Source organism: Neolamprologus multifasciatus, chromosome 8 (genome assembly GCF_963576455.1).
Source record: "Neolamprologus multifasciatus chromosome 8, fNeoMul1.2, whole genome shotgun sequence".
Taxonomy (NCBI): Eukaryota; Metazoa; Chordata; class Actinopteri; order Cichliformes; family Cichlidae; genus Neolamprologus; species Neolamprologus multifasciatus.
Window position 1 is genome coordinate 10,154,153 of NC_140446.1, and position 19,457 is coordinate 10,173,609.

Genomic DNA, 19,457 nt, shown 5'->3' on the forward strand with positions numbered 1-19,457 from the left:
GCCTCTTTTCTTCCTGCCTGACAGCTCCACATTCAACATAATTTGTCCAATATATCCACAATCCTTCCTCTAAATGTAAACCCACGGTCATCAATGACAGGCTGAATTAAATTAGTGAGTGTTAGCACTTCATAGTGTGTACTCTGCAGCTTTTTTGGGCTCATGGAATCTGAACTTATTCCACTTTTTTACATTTTTGAACACTGTTATTTTATTATTTTTAGTTTTCTAACAAAACATATTCAAGTTACAGTTCATTTATGGATTTAGGGTTGGTGTTACAGAGGAGGTTGCTAGGGACAGGGTGAGATGGATGCACATGATCCACTGTGGCACTGAGCTTTAATTTGAGGGGTTGAGCAAAAAATTGCATAAAATTGCATTGACATTTACAAAACCACAGCTTCCTATTTCATGAAGAACTGTTTTTTCTTTGTTTATTCCTTTCTAAAAATATATAGATCTATCCGTGAGAGGTATGTGGCTCATCCACTGTGGATTTTTCAATCACAAAATGTTGGTATTGAGGGATTTGTTTTATAAATAAATAGGTAACATTTCAATACTGCACAAAAAAACAAATATTAAAAGTTATTGGGGAAAGAAAAATTACGTGTTCCCCTTGGATTTCTTGCTTTTGTGGCTTCCGGCTTTGGGAAACTATTTTTTTTAATTTCCTTGAACAACACAGATGTGGTTATTTTTCATTCCAGAGTACAGGCAGTATTGGCCAGAATATGGCCCAGAAGTGTAGCCATTTAATTTAAATGTGAACTAGGCTTTATAAATGGAAAAAGGAAATTGCATTGCAATAATTAAACCTGTAAGATAGCATTATAAATTAAAGGACAATACAGAGCAGCTGTAATGGTTCAGCTTGCGGCCTTTTACATTTCCTAGAAGATTTAATAATTTCCTGTGACTCACTAAATACTTTAATGTTTGTGAAAACAGCCAGTTCGCCTGCGCGGTTGTTAGTGAATATGGCATAAGGTGAAACTAAGCAATTAGAGTCAAGGAACTGCATAGGCAGGTAAAATGGCTCACTCTGCTCACATCATACACGCCTCATGTCACATACTTTCCCAATTTAGTGGTCTATTTATGCTGCAAAATCTCCCATCTATTTCTCTGGCTTTTTAGGTTTTTGGCTGATGTTTCAACCCCTCCACCACTCGTATGTCTACCTGTGAGCGGCTGTCTGACTGAAGAGGGAGCAGCATTAGTCAGTAATATAATCCAGCGGTGTATTTACTTTAAATTTAATGAAGGCTTTCAGATTGTCATATTAGAATTGAAAAGGTCCAACTAGTGGCAAAGTTTTCCAGCGACAGATTTAATATTATATTATTTCAACAATAACCATACAGCATGTGGAACTAGAGGCAAGGAGCTGACTTTAACTTCAGCATCACTTTATAGGATTAAATAATGGCGGCCGATGTTTTCTTTCCTATCTCTTTGTGCCATATTGTGTGTGTGTACGCGCGCCTGTGTGTGTTTACCCAAATAGGGAGGTCAGTATCAAAGCTGCCAGAGGTGCTGCGGTACTCAGTGGGATAGATGAGGGAAAACGATCGGAGTGTGTGCTCCAGAAGACTGCAGGCGAGTGTGTACGCCCGTTTGCAGCGCAGACGCACACACACACGCAAGATCCGCTCCAGGTCGCCTTGATATTTTAACATCTGTTTGCCATCCACACGGGTTACCTAATGAGAGAACACACACACACACAGGAGTACATGAACACACAGGCAATTCACTGGAGAGTTGTGTCTTAAATATTAAGGTTCTCCAGTAAATCGTAGCGTCTGGCGCGCTCCCACTCACGGTAAGCTCCCAGGGGCAATAAAACAAACCTGAAAGAGTATCAATATTTTCTGGTTACCAATAAAGCTCTTTGCAATTTATGACCGTGCAGGGTGTATGATGCAAAAAAAGTCTTTTGGCTGTATTTCTTTTTCTTTTTTTTTTTTTTGGTCTCACAATGTCACAACTATAGCGTTTTAAATTTAAAAACAGATAAACACACCAGCCGGTTTCGTACGTTTTCAGTGTTTTCCACCGAGGCATCCCCAATGTGCAAATCACTCAAGCAGTAGTGAAGAAAATTCCCTTCTCTTAAAGCAAACAGCCATTTCTAGATTCACAATAAAGCCTTGTATTGTTATAATCAGTCACACGCATTACGTTTTTAGGAGTGTGTGTGTCCTTCTCTCACCTCAGAGAGCAGCTGAAGATTCCACAGCAGCTCCTTATCCAGCTCATCTTCACTCTGCAGCTCCTCACCTACAGACACACACACATAAACAAGCTGAATTATGTACTTCACTGCTCCCCAGACAGATCAAGCTCCTACTGTCGAATTTTGGGATCAAAATTCACTTGTTTAGCCATGTTAGCTGCATAGCTGGCAGCCTATTAGTTTACCTGTATAAAATGCATCTAAAGCTGTTTTAACTAACTTAACTAACTAATGTTAATTAATAATCACTAGTATATTTTTATTAATCTGCTTGACAAAAATATTATTTTTACCACTTTGAGGATCTTATGGTCCAAAATTTAGAACCCAACTTAAAGTGCTGCTTACTCTAGCATAGTATGTCAAGTCTTGTTAAAGCGTTGGTCTAATTTTGATGTATTTGACATAAAATTATGCAAAAGTGGGCACGTGAGTAAAAACAAGTAAATAACACACTTTGTTGTCAATGATAGCCAGTCAAAACCATCTCTTAAATGTTATGTTACACTTTATTACATTTAATTTAAGTTAATGAATATACTTCTTCAGATTATTGGTGCCCCCTTGGAGGTGATGGTGATAGTCAACTGAGCTACCCTGTCATCAGGGTTCAACATGTGAGTCATTAAGGCTCCCTTGTGAGGCACTGCCCCACCATGCCATCATGCAAGTTGTTGAGGTGAAACAAATCAGAATTTGAATGAGGGCTTCATCACCTGGGCAAGCTGATAGCTGGTCTCAAACTTCTATTCAATAACGGTCGTTCACAGGGAACATACATGCCTACTTCTCCTTATAAAATGGAACTTTAGCATCCGCGAAAAGAGTTTCCTTTCTCCTTTAATGTGCAAACCTGAGTCTTATATTGTTGTAACACCCCACAGGCATGGAAAATTATGCAAACTGGCCCTTGTAAAGGAGTGTCAGGCTTTATATGCAAACTGAAATGTCTTCAAGTTGCAGGTTAAGGTAACTATGAACGTGGAGACAGGAGCCAGAAGACCAATAAAACTTTCAAGTAAAACAGCTGTTCCGATGTATATCACAAGGAAACTTTCCCTCCAAACTGCACGTGTCACACATACCATTAACATTTTCTCATTTTAAGTTCATGAAATGAAAGCTGTCAACTAACAACCAATTAGCATTTAAAGAAGTGGGCACTTTTAAAGTCAAGCTTCTATCTTCATTTATTTCCCAGAGTCCACTAAAGTGATTTTGCATGATTCGCAGTTCAAATTCCCCCCCTTGTCTATCTTATGCTGGGCCTTGGCGCCACTTCTGAGTTCATCCACTGTCTGAAACCAAGCATTTAGAGCAGTCTGAAGTCTGAGCTTTTGACTCACAGGGATTACTTATACATACACTGACCTCATTATGTGAAATTTTGGCCAACATACTTTTTCCAGGACTGCCCAAGCTTTTGCATACAACTGGGCTGCCAACATACATGAGCCAAGTCTCAAAGTTAATTCACACAGTTTCTAATTTCTTTCTAATTTCCCTTAAATTTGTCCCACTTAGACACCACCAGTTGCTAAAGAATACTACTGTTAGAGAAAAACACTTGCTTTTTACAATTTCACTTTAAATTCTCTTATGACTTCATACGGTGTTTTATAATACCTCCTAATTGCTTTGAAATCATAAATGAACTAACAGTGTTCTGCAAATTAAAGAATGAAGATTTTTATTTACTTTGCAAACTGCAGGTTTCATTTATCACTGAATGAATTCTGAATTAACTAGTTTAACGCTTATTGGAACAGCCTTAATGCAAACAGAGTTACATTACTACACACACACACTGAACTGTTGCACAGTTATACTGACTGTCAGTAATGTGGGAGATGATGCTGCAGCAGTGAGGGACAAACAGTCGGAGAGACTCGGAAGGATGACACTGCAAACAGACACACGTGCACATCCAGAAAGTACACACATAGATATGCACACATACATTTAGATGCCCAAGCACAAACACTAATACATGCATAAGATCACAAACAGTAAACCATCAAAATGAGTCCATAACATAGTAAATATGCATGTAGAAAAACTGCATTTTCCAACATCTTAAGCACATAATTAAAGAAGTTTGACATTCTTTAATTATCTTGAATGAAAACCTTCACATATTGTATAAAATGGAAATTGAGAAGAAGAAGCTAAACATATACGTACCTTTGCTGCAGCTCTGCACATGTCAGCCACCATCCTGCCTGACACGCATGTCTCGAAGATGTTTGAGGTGGCAAAGTTAAACACTTTCTGCAATGCAACCTAACGCAGAGGAAGGATTTAAGAAGATCAAGTGATGTACTTTATTACTGCTATTTTCATTTATTTATTTAGGGACAAATATTAGAAATAAACATCATTTCTCAATTAATAACCATCAAATGAGACACTTTATATGGTAAAGTAGAGACTAAAACAATATAGAAACTCCATTCATCCCCTTTGAGCAAGCACTTGGCAACAGTGGGAAAAAAAAGACTCCCTTTTAACATGAAGTGACCTCTGACAGAACCAGGCTCATAGAGCGTCAGCCTTCTGCCAACATTGTTGAGACATCCAATTCTCTGTCTGCACTTATAGTGTAATTAAGGGATGGATCAGGGTCACATGATCAAGCCCTAGCTATTAAGTATAATTATAAAAGTCTGCCTCATCAGTCCAAATAAGGATCTGGTACCACAGGAGAGAGGAGATCTCGAAACTAGGAATCACAAGTAAGCCTGCAGTCTGACAATGAAATGCTCTACTGGGATAACACGGCACTATGAGGTCTTTTAAATACAGCAGAGCTTGGTCACTCTGTGGGTTTTGTATGTGAGGGAAAGGATATAAACTAAATCCTGGATTTTCAACCTGCTCTCAGTGGAGTTGTGGTGGTGTGTCTCAGTTACACACAAGGTGTCCTTGTGGTGACACAAGGTTATGGCATTAGAGAGATGGAGGCTGTTACTCGTGTTTTTCAGTGGGTAGGTTTGCTGTAGTGAAGAAGTGTTATCTAAACCTCACCAGTGAGTGAAAGTTAAAAGCAAGTGGAAACAAGTGGAATTAAAGTGACACAAAGGTGCAAACAAGCTGCAGACAATGGTCTCCTGGCTAATAAACCTGTGGCTTATGCCCCACCGCCATCCCTCTTTCGAGGTCTCTGAGAAAGGACTGTTAACGTCTCTCGGGGGCAATGCATCAAGGCACCGATGCAAAAAGTCACCTTGTGCGTAATGGTGAGACGCAGGTGGCATCTGAAAATGGCATCATTTGACGTCCTGAGATGGGAATGTGTCAGGACTTTACAGGAAATCAGTGAAAAGAAGCTGATATTGAAGAAATATGATAATCTCTTTCCATTGTCTGTCAGTACTCTCCATGCTGCGTTGCTACATTTTGTATCAGTGGGAGGCTTTTCAAAAAGCTTTTAGAAAAGCCTGATAATAAGGAATTATAATAGTCAAGCCTTGATGTATTAGATACATGGACTAGTTTTCCAGCAGCACTTAGAGACTGTATGCGTCAATCTCTGACAACAATGCACAGATAAGAGAAGGCACTCAAAAGCCTATTTTTTTTTTTGCAAACCATATATGCTAGTTAAAAAATGACTCCAAGCTTTTGCATAGCAGTAGAGGAGGCCAAGGTAATGTCATCCTGAGTAAATCTGGTTTTAGGGCCAAATACAATAAGTTCTGTTTTCTCTGAATTTCGAAGCAGAAAATTACAAGCCAAGCCACTAAATTTTCACTCGCTGAACTGTGTGATGTGGCTTCATTGCTAAATATAGCTGGATATCATTTGCATAGCTATGGAAATACATGCCATGTTAAGGTCAGCAGTCGAAATTAGGAGGTGATAAAGAATTGTTTGGGTAAGGTCAGAGTACTGCGGGGACTGAATTAATAAACTTAATTAAAGAGAGAGTGAAAGCTTTGAAAGTGTCGGTGTGTATTAATGCGCTACCTTGTATATTTCCAGCGAGCACTGTGTTAAGATTGTGCTCACAGTGGAGGAAAGGCCCAACTCCACCAGGCTTTCCAAATGAGTCTGAGTATCCGTCTCCATCTCATCTCGTGTCTGTTCCAGGGTACTGCTGTCTATCAGAGCAAAGCACCTGCACAAAGACACACACAAATACACAAGCACACACTTAAAACACTCCGCAGTAATGAAAATGTCAACAGCGCCATGGAGGAAAAAAAAAACTGGTGCATTTCAAACAGAGAGACGCATTCGCATTCAGACACTGACAACAAAGCTTTACTAAATGACAGACTTGTTAATGTATCTCTACCTGTCCAGGAACTGCAGAACAAAGTCTTCAAACTCAGCCGAAGCGAAACACAGATCCTTTTCAATCTGTGAGGAAGAAAGGAAGAGATGATTAGTATTTGTGGAATACTACAGTGCGTTATTTTATTTCTTTGTAGGTGTGCTTGTCTCGGAAGAAAGCTTTTGAAGAGTAACTCTGACACAGAAAGAGGAGGGTTAACTAAGCAGCTGGCTACCAGGAAAATCCACATCTCAGTTTTTACGCTTTGATTTCTGTAAAGTTTAAAAACATCATATTATACTATATTGCAATTAGTGACCTTTAAAGGTTCTGCCAGGCAGATTGTGTTGATGCTGTTGACCTAGCAAGTGATTTCCCCTATTGCCAGTTTTATGCCATGCAACCATTTGCACATTTGGTGTATGAAATATGAAAATTATTTCAGTGCTTTCATCAAACTGTCATTGAGGTAGCAAATAAGTATATTTCAACAAATGTAAATTAAGCATTTAAGGTTACTATTATTCAAATGAGGGATATTACAGTGCTAATCATAATAATAGTTATTATTCGCTCAATTGAAATGATGTTATTTGTTATATTAATGTTATATTAATACAATGCTACAGTTTTGTAAAATATCCAGCGCTAGTAACTAATTAACGCCTCAGTATTGTATGTAGGTGGCAATATTGTGTCTTATAACACAGGCTGACACCCACTGTACAATAGATGTAAAAAGGAAAAGGGACTGTAAATAGTGTAAATAAAGTGAGTGTTTCTTTTTCTTCAGTTATTATGAGTAGCACAAGAAGAGTATGTTTCACTTTTATAGTATCAGTGTCACCTTTCGGCATTAAGCAGCTATTAATTAAGACTTTATAAATTATGATTACACTGTTGCTGATAAAAAATCTTGTTTGTTTTTAATATTATTCATAAGGTAAACATTTATTTCATAATTGCCGTGCAATGATGGTGAAGCATCCAAACGTATGCTCTGGCTAATACGCAATTTAAACAATGGGCTGACTGCTTAGTGCACTGCAGTAAACCGGTTTAATAATGGCGCAAACTCACAGCTCACCAGTTAATTTGCTCATTAATGCAGTTATCTAGTTATTAGCCAATCACATGGCTACAATTCAGTATATTTAGGCTTGTAGATATGACCAACATGACCGGTCATGAAGATTCAAGCTGAGCATCAGAATGGGGAAGAAAGGTGACATGGCTGTTGGTGCAAGACAGACTGCTCTGAGTATTTTGAGAAATTGCTGCTCTACTGGGATTTTCCCAAGCAAGGGTTTAGAGAAAATGGTCCAAAAAAGATCAAATATCCAGTGATCATCAGTTCTCTGGGTGAAAATACCTTATTGATACCAGAGGTCTGAGGAAAATAGCCACATTATTTTGAGCAGACAGGAAGGGAAAAGTAACTTTAAAGACTGCTCTTACAGCCAAGATATTCAGAAAAGCATCTCTGAATGCATGTCGAACTGTGAAGTAAATGAGCTGCAGCAGCAGAAGAGCATAAGAGTAGGTCCTACTCTGGTCAGCTGTGAACTTTCAGGTGAGGATACAACCAGGAATAGGGTCACTAAAATTGGACTGATGAGTCTCGATTTCTGCTGTAATATGCCATGGCCATGGCATGAAGACCAAAGGTGGTTCTGGAGGTAAAAATCGTTCTAATCTAGTAGTAGTGAGGTGTACCTAAAGATGAGTTTGGGGAGTATCTCTTGACTTATTCAGTATTTCTAATTTTATGCTAAGTAGTGTAATGGAATGTTTAATATCACGGCATGGACATACTACTCAAACCCATGGTTTAGGTATTTGCAAAATAACAGTAGACTATTTTTGCTTTTGGACAAAATCAAGCTACAATGTTGCAACAGAAAAAAACAACAGAAACATACCGGCAAACATATGTCATATGGATCCTCCAATTATTGTAATTTAGTGTAGAAAGGGAAAGTTTTTTCATCTTCTTTTACTTCTTCTCTTACAAAATAATTGTTGTCTCATTTTGTTAAAATCCCAAAGGTTTAACTTCTAATTGTAGGCGGTTTAAGTGCTGTGGTGGATGCCAATTTATCCCAGAGTTTTAAGAGTAAATGCCAAAAGCACAAGATAGCCCCGAGTTACAAAAACGTTTGGCTCATCAATATGTGATTTTAGACTCTCCATTATGTTTAGTTAATCTTTGTTAATATGTATCATGTGCATACCTCTGTGAGATCATTGCGCTGGGAGGGAGCAGACGAACAATCCACTAAAGGCACCAGAGTGGTGAAGGTGGTGATGAACTGGAACGTTATCTGGACAGAGAGACACAGCAGGTGCAACTTATCAATTTACATCATCTGACATGATCACGCTGCATGTTAAATACCTCACCAGATGTCGCTGCAATAACTTTTTCAAACGCACTAATTTATTCTGGTGTGATGGATTAATACAGTCTGAAGAAAATCAGCACACTAGAAGAGGGAACCAATCCATTTTACAATTCAAGCAGAAACTGAAGACTGAACCGCATTAATTGCAAAGTTCTTCAAACCGAGCTATTCATTCCACGTTCAGGAATTATTAATTGGAAAGACCTGAATATGCAACAGAAAATGGGAATTTAATCAGTGAGAGCTGCATTGTCTACTTGTCTAACAATTCTTCTTTATTCCTCATCAACGCATCAATTACTCACCATACACTTGCTAAAGTCATTGGGGTCCACCCCTGGCAAGGAGCCCATAAGCAGTGGGAGCACGTGCACACGGCCCTCTGGGTAATGGTTGTTAGGGGAAACAAGACTGCGAGCCATCCCAATCATGCAGCTCAGGGTGGCAGTGAGGGTGTGCGGCTCAGTCAGGGTCTCCATTGCTGCATAGGTTCTGTTGTACATGAGACACAAGGATGATAAATAAGACAAAAAGAGTTTGGATAAGAGGGACAGTGCATGTTGATTTTCTAAATAAAAGTGTACATTCATTATTATTAATTTTGATTTTTCTGTAAAGTGACAGAGCATGTTAATGGACATCAGTAAACAAATATGAGATAGATATATCTCCACCCTTCCATTGAGACCATTAATCAATGGATCAGCTCCGTTGCTGGATTTTTTCCCCTTATTTCACACCACACTAGGATATGCCGTATTCATCTACCAGCACTTTGCAAATACATTTTTGGTGCACATTTATTTCTGTTGTTACTTTTTATCATGTTTTGAAAAATCAACCAAAGAAATTGGAAAAAATAAAAAAAACAAAATATTCCACTGAAAAATGGTTACAATAGGGCTGAAAAAGGGGTGAAAAAGCAAGTTTGAAAGACCTTCAGAAGGCCTGAAGAATGACTGCTCAACACCACTCAACAAAATATCTAAAAATAAGGGGTAGGTCAACAGTTTTGCGCACATCAATTTGGAAATCCCATAAAAAGATACTTCTATCTAAATATTGAATAATGATCCAGATTTAAGATTTTGTACATTATCAAGGCAAACACTTTAATACTGTCCATCCAAAGGCATACATCAAGCAAGCAGTACTTATAACTAATACTGACAATACTGCTTAATTTCCCAAATCAAAACAAATATAACGGCAAACAGTTTCCTATGTAAATAACTTTTTTCCCCCAACATTATGCTTTCTTTTTATATTCACTAAAACTTAGACAGCACTTCAAAGTAAGGCAAAGAATGATAAAAAGCAGCAAAAAAAAATCATTAATATTAATGATGTTACACCAGCATGTTTTTGACAGTACATCAAAAGGCTTGATGGCTGATATCCATATACTTACTTCTCAAGAACAGGTGGTATGACAAGCTCTGGTGTGAGGAGAGCCAGGTTCTGAAGAGCGTACGCTGCATCTGTACTGTCAGTTTTACTGCAAATCACCAGGAGAGGGCAGATGAACAGTCGTGCACATGCAATGCAGCGACAACAACAACGACACACGTAGACAGCTAATCACAGATGACCTGTCTTTGTCCAGATTAGGCAGAGGCCGAGGAGGCGAAGCGACTGAACTCATTAGCGAGACACAGCAGTTAGATAACTGGCAGACAATTATTCAGATGGTGTGTTTGTTGGCTGTTTACATAGTTACAACCCAGGGAACATTGATATGATGACTTGAGACACCAAAGCAAACACAGTATGACTCATGTATATGTAACACCTTTTGTCTTAAGCCAGTTTTAACCTTGCTGTTTGGAGGTTTTAGGGATCCAAAGGCTGACCTGCCGATCTTCATATTAGCTGGACACTTTCGGTAGCTGTGATACTCGAAACAAAAGCAGTGTTATCATCGAGATAAAAAGGATAGTTGGAAGATGGAACCAAATCTATTTGTGAACCTGAATTTTGGCTCGAAAAATAAAAGAAAGTCGGGAGAAATTCTCGTCATTAAACTCCGGTGAGCAAGACCGTTAATTGGCTCAAACTATGCAACAGACTGCTCACACCAACACCCACAATGACACCTATGGTAACTATTTCTGCATGAGTGGATATCATTTCTATCGGACTTCCCACACAGGGTCGCTTGTACTTTCTTTGTTTTAAATGTCATGTTACAAACTATTTTTACAGAGTGGCTCTACCTAACATCTAATATAATCACTATTTATTCTTTGTGGGGGGCTTTTCATTAACGGTCATTTGTTTGTTTCCGCTGTTTTGACTTTTTCTGCTCATAATTTCCTGTTGTACTATTTGTTTGGTGCTTTTTTCGTACGCTTTGCTTTAAAAGCCGCTCGTGTTGTTTTGCTGTTTTTCATGTTCATAGCAATTAGCACAGCTTGATTATTTTCTCGCTTGCTTAATGATGGGGAGTTAATATTTTGTTAGTGTAGTGATCCAGCTGTTAGGAGAAAAATGTCCAGATCTATGGAGAAGTCACTATATAAGCTTATCAAGTCAAGTCAAAATTAGGAACAGCATGTGAGTGTGTGTATGAGTATGCCTGTATTTACATCTGTACTGTAGCCCTATGCATGCACATATGTATGTATCACAAGTGAACTGTGTAGAAAAGCAGTTTAAAGTGGACGCATTGCGCTTTTTCTTTTTTTCTGTCATTTCTACATCATTACAGATGTTCCTATTTAACATAGTCAAAGTTTCAAAAACTGAGGTAAGCACATGTAGTCCCTGGGAGCCAGTGGCTTGGACTTCAGACTAGTCTAAACATCCACTTTGATACAGCTTTTTTCAGTTCTTGTCTCTCTTTGAAGACCCACCTACTTGCTGTTCTTTTGGTTGTAAGGGGCAGCCAATCAGAAGAAGGCATTTAAGCTGAAACAGCTTGTTTCAGACAGTGGATGAACTGAGGGGCGGAACCAAACTCCAGTATAAGAAAATAGGGGTCATTTGATGAAACAACGCTAGTGATAATAATAGCTCCTATTTAAAGCCTTCATTTGGGCTAACAGCCATCAGAGTGCAGTACCTGAACATAGCCAGAAGGGAGGCTCCAGTGAGGCTGCGGGTGAACTCCTGCAGATCCGCATCTGTTAACTGTTGATGCTCAGGGACCAGTGTGATCCAGCAAGGGGAAGCGTGACGTTCCCGGTGCACACGGCGCACAACGCTCGCTGGAAGACGCTGAAGCAGCCTCATCAGTCGAGACTGCAGACACACATTAGACATAAGAATTATCACCCAGAGCCACATTCACAGTCTGCTGTGAGCAGATCTGAGATTTCCTTCTGTTATTAATCTGCTGCGTAAAGAGAGCCAGCCAAGTCCCGAATGACAGGCGATAAATCAAGTGAGGAACCGAAGATGGAGTCGCACATAGTGTGTGCATGTTTGCATGCGAGTGAGAGGAAGAGGCTTACCTGCCAGCGACCGTGATTGGATGGATGGTAGAAGGACGCGATGCTGTTGAAGAGGCAGGTCAGCTCTTTCTGTGCAGGGTTTCCTGGTCCACCCTGCAGGGGTATATAAAAGAGCAAAGTAATCAGCTGCAATGAAATGTAAATGTTTTTTTCTTACACATTTTGCCAGAAAAATCTAAAGACTGCGTACCAGAAGTGCTGTCACCCACAACACTATGTATCCAATGTCATAGGAGTTGGTAAGATACCGAGGTGACACCATCTGACTGACCCCAACTGGAAGGTTCAGACTTCGTAGGATCCTGGTGAAGATCTATCCAGACATGCACATATACAAACAATAGTTTCACTGCTCTCACACAGCCCATGAGTTCCCAGTAAACCACATTTACGGGAACACTTGTATACAAACATAATTCTGCTAATGACTCACTGTGGGAATATAAGGGGTCCAGTCCACGTAGCCTATGTTATCATTGGCAAGGCGAGCAAACAGGTTCACTAAGTGCTGTAAGAGAACATTAGGCAAACATTCACTGTGAGGACAAAGGATGTTTCCACAAGTGAAGTGTGTCATCAAAAGAAAATGGGAGAAAAGGAGACGAGATGCTGAAGAAGAGAAGAGGAAATGTGCAAAGCCAGGCCACTGTGGCCCATGAGGCTGAATGGAAACCAAAGTGGAAAATCTTATCTGCGCTGAGTGGAAACTGACAATCCTTTAACAACATTTCAATCATCGCCATCAGGAAATGTAGAAATCTGTGTCATTTGGAATTACTCTTCACTTTTAGAAAAATGGAAAGCTGCATGATCCATCACACAACAAATTAAAACTTTTTAAAAATCTGCTGCTTGGTGTGACAGATTTAAGAAGAATTTTGAGAGGTGGAATTTTCATTAATTTTGACTTTGCTGTGGCTTAAAGAATTCCACTTTCAAGCCAGTGAACAGTTTTTAAAACTAAGTGTCAAATGATTTCAGAGTGTGTGTGTGTGTCTTACCCCTTCCCAGCTTGGCTGATTTTGCAATGACATCCAAAGATTCATTAATTCATCAAACCACAACCTGAAAACACACACACATGCAGAAAACAGACCATTACATTCACACCCAATGACACACACACCTGAGGCTTTATCCCCCTCATCAATCTCAAGTTCCCCAAAATATGATCTCATTCCCTCCCCTGTATATTCTGGATGAGAAAGAGAAAAAAAACTGAAGTGGAAAAATAGAGTATTAAAGATGATGTATTGTGGAAATTGTGCAGAAAGTACTTATGAATCCAAGAATAAATCCAGACAAATAGTTTGCAAAGGAGTAAATGAACTAAAGAATGCACTGAAGGCTTTGAAGAGGCTTGGTAGCTGGAACGTGGCCGTGAAGAGTGCAGAGAAAGAGGGGCAAAGATTTTCCAGAAAAAGCAAAATATTAGCAAAACAAAGAGAGCAAGGAAGCACTGCTGATGCAAGAGGAACACTATTCATTAAAGCTCCCAGGAGCAAAGGTGTAAATGCTTACAAAGCCTGAAAAAGTGGCTATGCATTTTGAACATTACAAGAAAAAGCCAAATCCCTTAAATGCTGAGATTTACTAACAAGTTAAACATATTGTACCTCTTTGTGTACCCTTTGTGTCAGCTCTGGCTCTGACAAGCTGTACTTGGAGGATAACACTGTTTCAAACCAGAGCCATTCAAGTTGGCCCACTTACTGGAAGCCCTGGCTGTGTTCCTCCGGGGGCATGATGGTTGGCAGAAACAGTTCCATGTTGCTGATGGCCTTCTGCATGACCACATCAAACACACACAGCAGGGGGCGCCACTCATCCAGCATCTCTTTGGTGGATGATGCAGGGAAATACCTAAGAAAAATCATTAAAAGATACCCAAAAACACACATATAGCAAAGATAGACGTGAGCACAAATAGATGCAGACAAGCAAAGATGGCTACAGGTGCAAATACACACAATGATCTACAGTACATAGCTCAACTGAAGATCAAAGCAGCACATTATCTGCTGCCCAAATTATATGATCACAGAGGATGAGACTTACAGTCTGCAGCTTTTGATCAAAGCTTTCAAAATGTGGTCCACGTTGCTGCAAATAAGCACAGAGAGGAGGTGTGAGTGTGTGCGTGTGTCTTAGCTATGCTGTGAGATCCACATGTCCTCATCAGGAATAAACAAACCTTCAACATTCAGACCACAACTCAGATTTGTACCAGCTGCGACTGCAAGGCTGGTATTGTTTTCTCTTTATGAGTTTGTGTGCGACTGTGTGTGTCTGGCAACAGATTATGTCACACACACAACAGCATCGCAACCAAGTAATACACGGTAACAAAACACAACAGGAATGTAGATAACATCCGAACAAAGCCTCGCTTTGGTGATGGGTGTGGTCATAGTGCGGTCTGATTACAAGTCAGTACTTTTTCAAAGCCATAAAACAGAACCCAAATCTAAATATAAAATATTTAAAACATCAAAGCAGGAAGACCTTTGATGGCGATTACACAGATTCACACAGCTGTAAGTTTCCAGTGCGGCCACTGGGTGAATTATAAGGAGTGATACTGCTTTTTAATGGAATGCAATATCCACTCCTGAGACACTTAATTCTTTGTGGTAAAGATTTAACAAGGTGCTGGAAACATTCTTCAGAGATTTTGGTCCATATTAACATGATAGAATCACACAGCCGCTGCGGATTTGTCGACTGCACATCCGTGATGTGAATCTCTTGCTCCACATCCCAAAGGTGCCCTATTGGATTGAGTTCAGGGACTGTGGAAGCCATTTGAGTACAATGATCTCACTGTCACGCTCAAGAAGCCAGTTTAAGAGGATTTGAGCTTTGTGATATGGCATGTTGTCCTGCTGGAAGCAGCCAAGATGGGCTACACTATGGTCACAAAGGGAAGAACATGGTCAGCAACAATACTCAAACAGGCTGTGGTGTCTCATCGATCCCCAGTCTGTACTAAGGGGCCCAAAGTGCGCCAAGAAAACATCCTCCACAACATTATATCACCATTCTGCCCTCTATATGACACAGGGCAGAATGGATCCATGCATTCATGTTTTTTATGCCACCCGAAAGTTGCATCAGAAACTGCGACTCGTCAGATTAGGCAACTTTTTCCCAATCTGCTCTTGTCCAATTTTGGTGAGCCTGTGCAAATGTAGCCTCAGTTTCCTGTTCTGAGCTGAGAGGAGTGACATTGGGTGTGGTCTTCTGTTGCTATAGCTCATTCGGTTTGATGTAGTGTGCCTTCTGAGATTCTCTTGTGCATACAGTACTTTCTTTGCGATGAGTGAATTTGAGTTGCTTTTGGAGTCATTCTCCTCTGCCCTCTGGTACCAATAATGCATTTTCAGCCTGAGAATTGCCATTCACTGTCTTTTTTCTCTTTTTCAGACCATTCTCTGGAAACCTCAGAGATGATTTTGTGGGAAAATCCCAGTAGATCAGCAGTTTCTGAAATACTTAGACCAGGTCATCTGGCAACACCAACCATGCCAGTTTCTAAGTCACTTTTATCACCTTTCTTCCCCATTCTGACGCCTGGTTTGAACCTCAGCAGACTGTATTGGTCATATCTACATGCCTAAATAGATCGAGCTGCTGCCATTGGATTACCTGATTAGATAATTGGTGTTAAAGAGCAGTTGAAGATGTGTATCTATCAAGGTGGCCAGTTAGTAACCGGTGCAAATGGAGTGAAAAGCCTTGGCTACAGTCTATGTTCTTTAGGAAATGTTTCTTCATGTCAACCACACAAGGATGTTACTGGAAGACATCATTTCAGGATTGTCACTGTATGGATGTTTATCTTGAGAATAGTTCTCTGGGGTGTTAATGTCAAAACTGGAGGGTCGAAGTCTGTTGACTTTTGTAGGCTTACTACCAAAAAAATAAATAATTACACATTGCCTACAACACTACACTGGTTAAATCAAGTTGTTTAACTTACAGTAGTCTTTGTTTGTAACTACAACAAACTGTTCAGTGTGTACTTGCAGTTCTTTAGAAAGGGAAAAAATATTTTTTAATAGGTGGTTATGAAAAGGTTTTAGGAGCCTGGCCAATGTGGGATAATCTTGGGCTGGAAGAAGCCAGTTGCCTAAAATGAGTTTGATACCTTCGGTTCAGAGAGCCCAGCAAGCTGTTTCTCATTGTTTCTACTCCGTCACCCTTTTCCCAGTCATGGATTAGGCCTAGTCCTAGACTAAAGGAAAAATACAATGAAGATCTCATTTTTAAAAAAAAAGGATTTATTCTAGGATTAGGCATAATCCATGTCTCAGAAACTGAGCCTTTGAGTTTGCCGGTTTGCTGGTTTTGTGTTTACTGTTGTAAGTATCTTCATATTTAACACACAGGCATGAAAGTAGCATCAATCTTCTCGTGTCATTTTTGGCAGGAAAGAAAGCAGGTTTCCTACTGTGTACGCAATCTTCTTTAATTCAAAACACATATCTTGATACTGCACTTTACCATATGTCACAACAGCTACAATTAAATATAAAGCTTCATACTTAGGGAACCAGATGAGCCCAAGGTGCTCAGTTTTGGAGTAGAAGACCCTCTCGTAGAGATCATAGAGCGGCCGCCACGGCAGCTGGAGGTCATCTCTTGATAGAAGTTCTTTCTTCCTGTTTGAAAAAGAAGTCCGTTATCAGCTGTCTGGCCTATTTATAATGCTTTTACAAGGGTCCTGGTAGGTTATTAGATATTTAAGCCTCTAATAATAATAATGTCATATTGAAGTGAAAGACCACAGGGCGTCTGAAAGAGTCTGTAATCATGGAGAAAATGAGTCACTGCTTCACAGGCTGCACTCAGCATGATGACTGCCATCTTATTGGCATGTATGCAAACACAACGCTGTGATTCTTTGTATTCAATAATGCATAAGTGGACTGACAGCAGCAGGCATTAGTAATTTGCAGGCGTAGATTCACTTGGTATAAAATACTCGTGATCCAACATTCATAACACTCTCCACTGAGAAAAAAATTAGACATGTTTAAGATCTAGCAGTGGGCATAATTGGCTTTCTGCAAGCTAACCATGCATTGACTTTACTTTTTGTTGTTTTCTTTTAAACACCTTGTTAAGCTTTTAGATTGCACAGTAATGGTGTGCCCCTTATGAGAACTCTAAGCTTAAAAAGGAGCAGTTTTTTTTAATCCTCCTGAGAACTTCCACTCTGCTCTCTTTGTGCTTTTGTATTACTTTGCTCTTTGTAAAATCCCAGTTTTAAGGGATTGAACCTCAGAAATAGGTTGAGAGTCTGTGCAGATGAGAATATGCATGATTTCCACAACCTCTAAATCCTCCCCACTTATTCATCTAACAACTATGGAACAAACTCTCAGTTGGGAGATGTGAAAAATGAAGGAAAGAAGAGACAATCGGGAAAATGACGGCGAAATCCAAAAGATGAGAAAAAAAAGCTGCCTTTTGAGACCTGATGCTCATCTCTCAGCTTTGAAACCTGCCACTTCATATACGCTTAGCCCAGATCTTTCTCTTTTCATCTAATGGAAAACACTCAGACAAATGACGTCTACATTAAGAGGTTGTTTTGTGATGGATGTGAAAATCCTGAAAACAACTGGTGACAAATGGGAAGTGATTAATGTGACCGTCTTGGAGAAAACCCTACTGTCGCTGGAGAAGTGACAAATTTGATCTGAGAGACAAAAGCATCGCTTAAAGAGTAATAAATGTTAAGCCAGCATGCTTTATTGCCCCCTGTACTTACTTTCAGAGTGTCTTTGAGTGCATTTGTGCGTGTAAGGAAATTTAAACTTCTGCTCTATGGTTGTAAGATATTAACACAATATACCAACCAAGTATCAATATTATACGCTACTTTAAACTTCCACTTGACATTTCAGAGGATGATCTGCCATTTATTGGCATCTGGGAAACTCATAAGAGCATAGGAGATATTTTGCAGAGATCCTTTGTTTTGTTTCATACCATTTGTTGACAAAGGGCAGATTTAACTTCTATATTTTCAGTTTAAATGTGTGATTTTATACCCAATGGGTGAAAATTTTGAGCTTATTTATTATTATTTATTTTTTTAATAAATGATTTGTGATTCGGGTTCAGGCTCACACACTGATGCAGCATTTTCGAAAATAATTTGGTTTGATTCCCCCCCGGCTCTGCAAATGATTTGACTCATCAAATGACTGTGTTACAAATGGAAAACAAGTAAGTGCAAAATTTCACTTTAACATGTCACGCCACTTATGGTGCATTGATGTTTACCAATCGTATGGCTTCCTGTTCTCATTTTACTAAAAGGAAGGAAAAGAGAGGATCATGCAGAGGAGTTAAGCTTTCTCCTCAGCGTGATGGTGGCTTTCATCACCATAAAAATGCTGTGCAATACTTATATATGTATTTCTGGTATGTTTTATCACTTATTTTACTGTGCAGTATTGCGTCTATTCTTCTTTCCATCTAGGCCCTGAAATTCGTCTTCCCATGCATTGCATCATGGATAATTCAGGCTTTAGGTTTTTCCAAGAAAGTGTTAAATATAAATGAATTAAATAATAAATAAATAATTTTTAAGTTTTGAAAAAGGATCTTTTTTCTCAGATGCAATTTGTAATTGCCATCACACATGAGTTGCCTCCTAATACGTGTTCATGAAGGCAAAAGGTCTGTCGACAGTTAAATTCATCATAACTCGTTTAATTTCGAACCAATATCCAGCTCGTTCTGTTTGCTATTTTTTCTGAGAGGATTTTATGATTTACCATGACCCCCTCACCCCAACATCCCCGTTTAAATTTGTGTACATTTGCATTCACACCCACTTGAGAAGCTGAATGAGCAGCCTGGCATAGCTCTGCATCATGTGTGGCTCCAGGTTTGGGAGCGTGACCAACTCATAGAGCAGCTTGATGAAGAGGATGTGGTCATCTTTGCTGAACCTGCGGCCGTACAGCTTCAGAAACCTAAGGGCGAGAGAGGACACTGAGCGAACGGATGATCGCTTCCTACTTCCTATACTTAACCTATATTCTGAAACAGTG

The 19,457-nt window shown here is 39.5% G+C and overlaps 1 protein-coding gene across 1 annotated transcript in view; it reads right to left on the reverse strand.

The window, feature by feature from the left end:
* The window catches only part of psme4b (proteasome activator subunit 4b), a 48,379-nt gene that overhangs the window by 28,035 nt on the left and 887 nt on the right, over positions 1–19,457 (reverse strand). Inside the window, exons 2-19 of the mRNA XM_085170947.1 lie at positions 19,239–19,379; positions 16,932–17,048; positions 14,443–14,487; positions 14,098–14,247; positions 13,386–13,449; positions 12,818–12,892; positions 12,575–12,697; positions 12,385–12,477; positions 11,994–12,172; positions 10,341–10,427; positions 9,235–9,421; positions 8,759–8,848; positions 6,546–6,610; positions 6,215–6,365; positions 4,430–4,528; positions 4,079–4,148; positions 2,222–2,289; positions 1,506–1,709 (exon numbers count right to left, since the gene is read on the reverse strand). Coding sequence (XP_085027073.1) covers positions 1,506–1,709; positions 2,222–2,289; positions 4,079–4,148; positions 4,430–4,528; positions 6,215–6,365; positions 6,546–6,610; positions 8,759–8,848; positions 9,235–9,421; positions 10,341–10,427; positions 11,994–12,172; positions 12,385–12,477; positions 12,575–12,697; positions 12,818–12,892; positions 13,386–13,449; positions 14,098–14,247; positions 14,443–14,487; positions 16,932–17,048; positions 19,239–19,379 — 2,008 coding nt within the window. The remainder of the gene's footprint in view (positions 1–1,505; positions 1,710–2,221; positions 2,290–4,078; positions 4,149–4,429; positions 4,529–6,214; positions 6,366–6,545; positions 6,611–8,758; positions 8,849–9,234; positions 9,422–10,340; positions 10,428–11,993; positions 12,173–12,384; positions 12,478–12,574; positions 12,698–12,817; positions 12,893–13,385; positions 13,450–14,097; positions 14,248–14,442; positions 14,488–16,931; positions 17,049–19,238; positions 19,380–19,457) is intronic.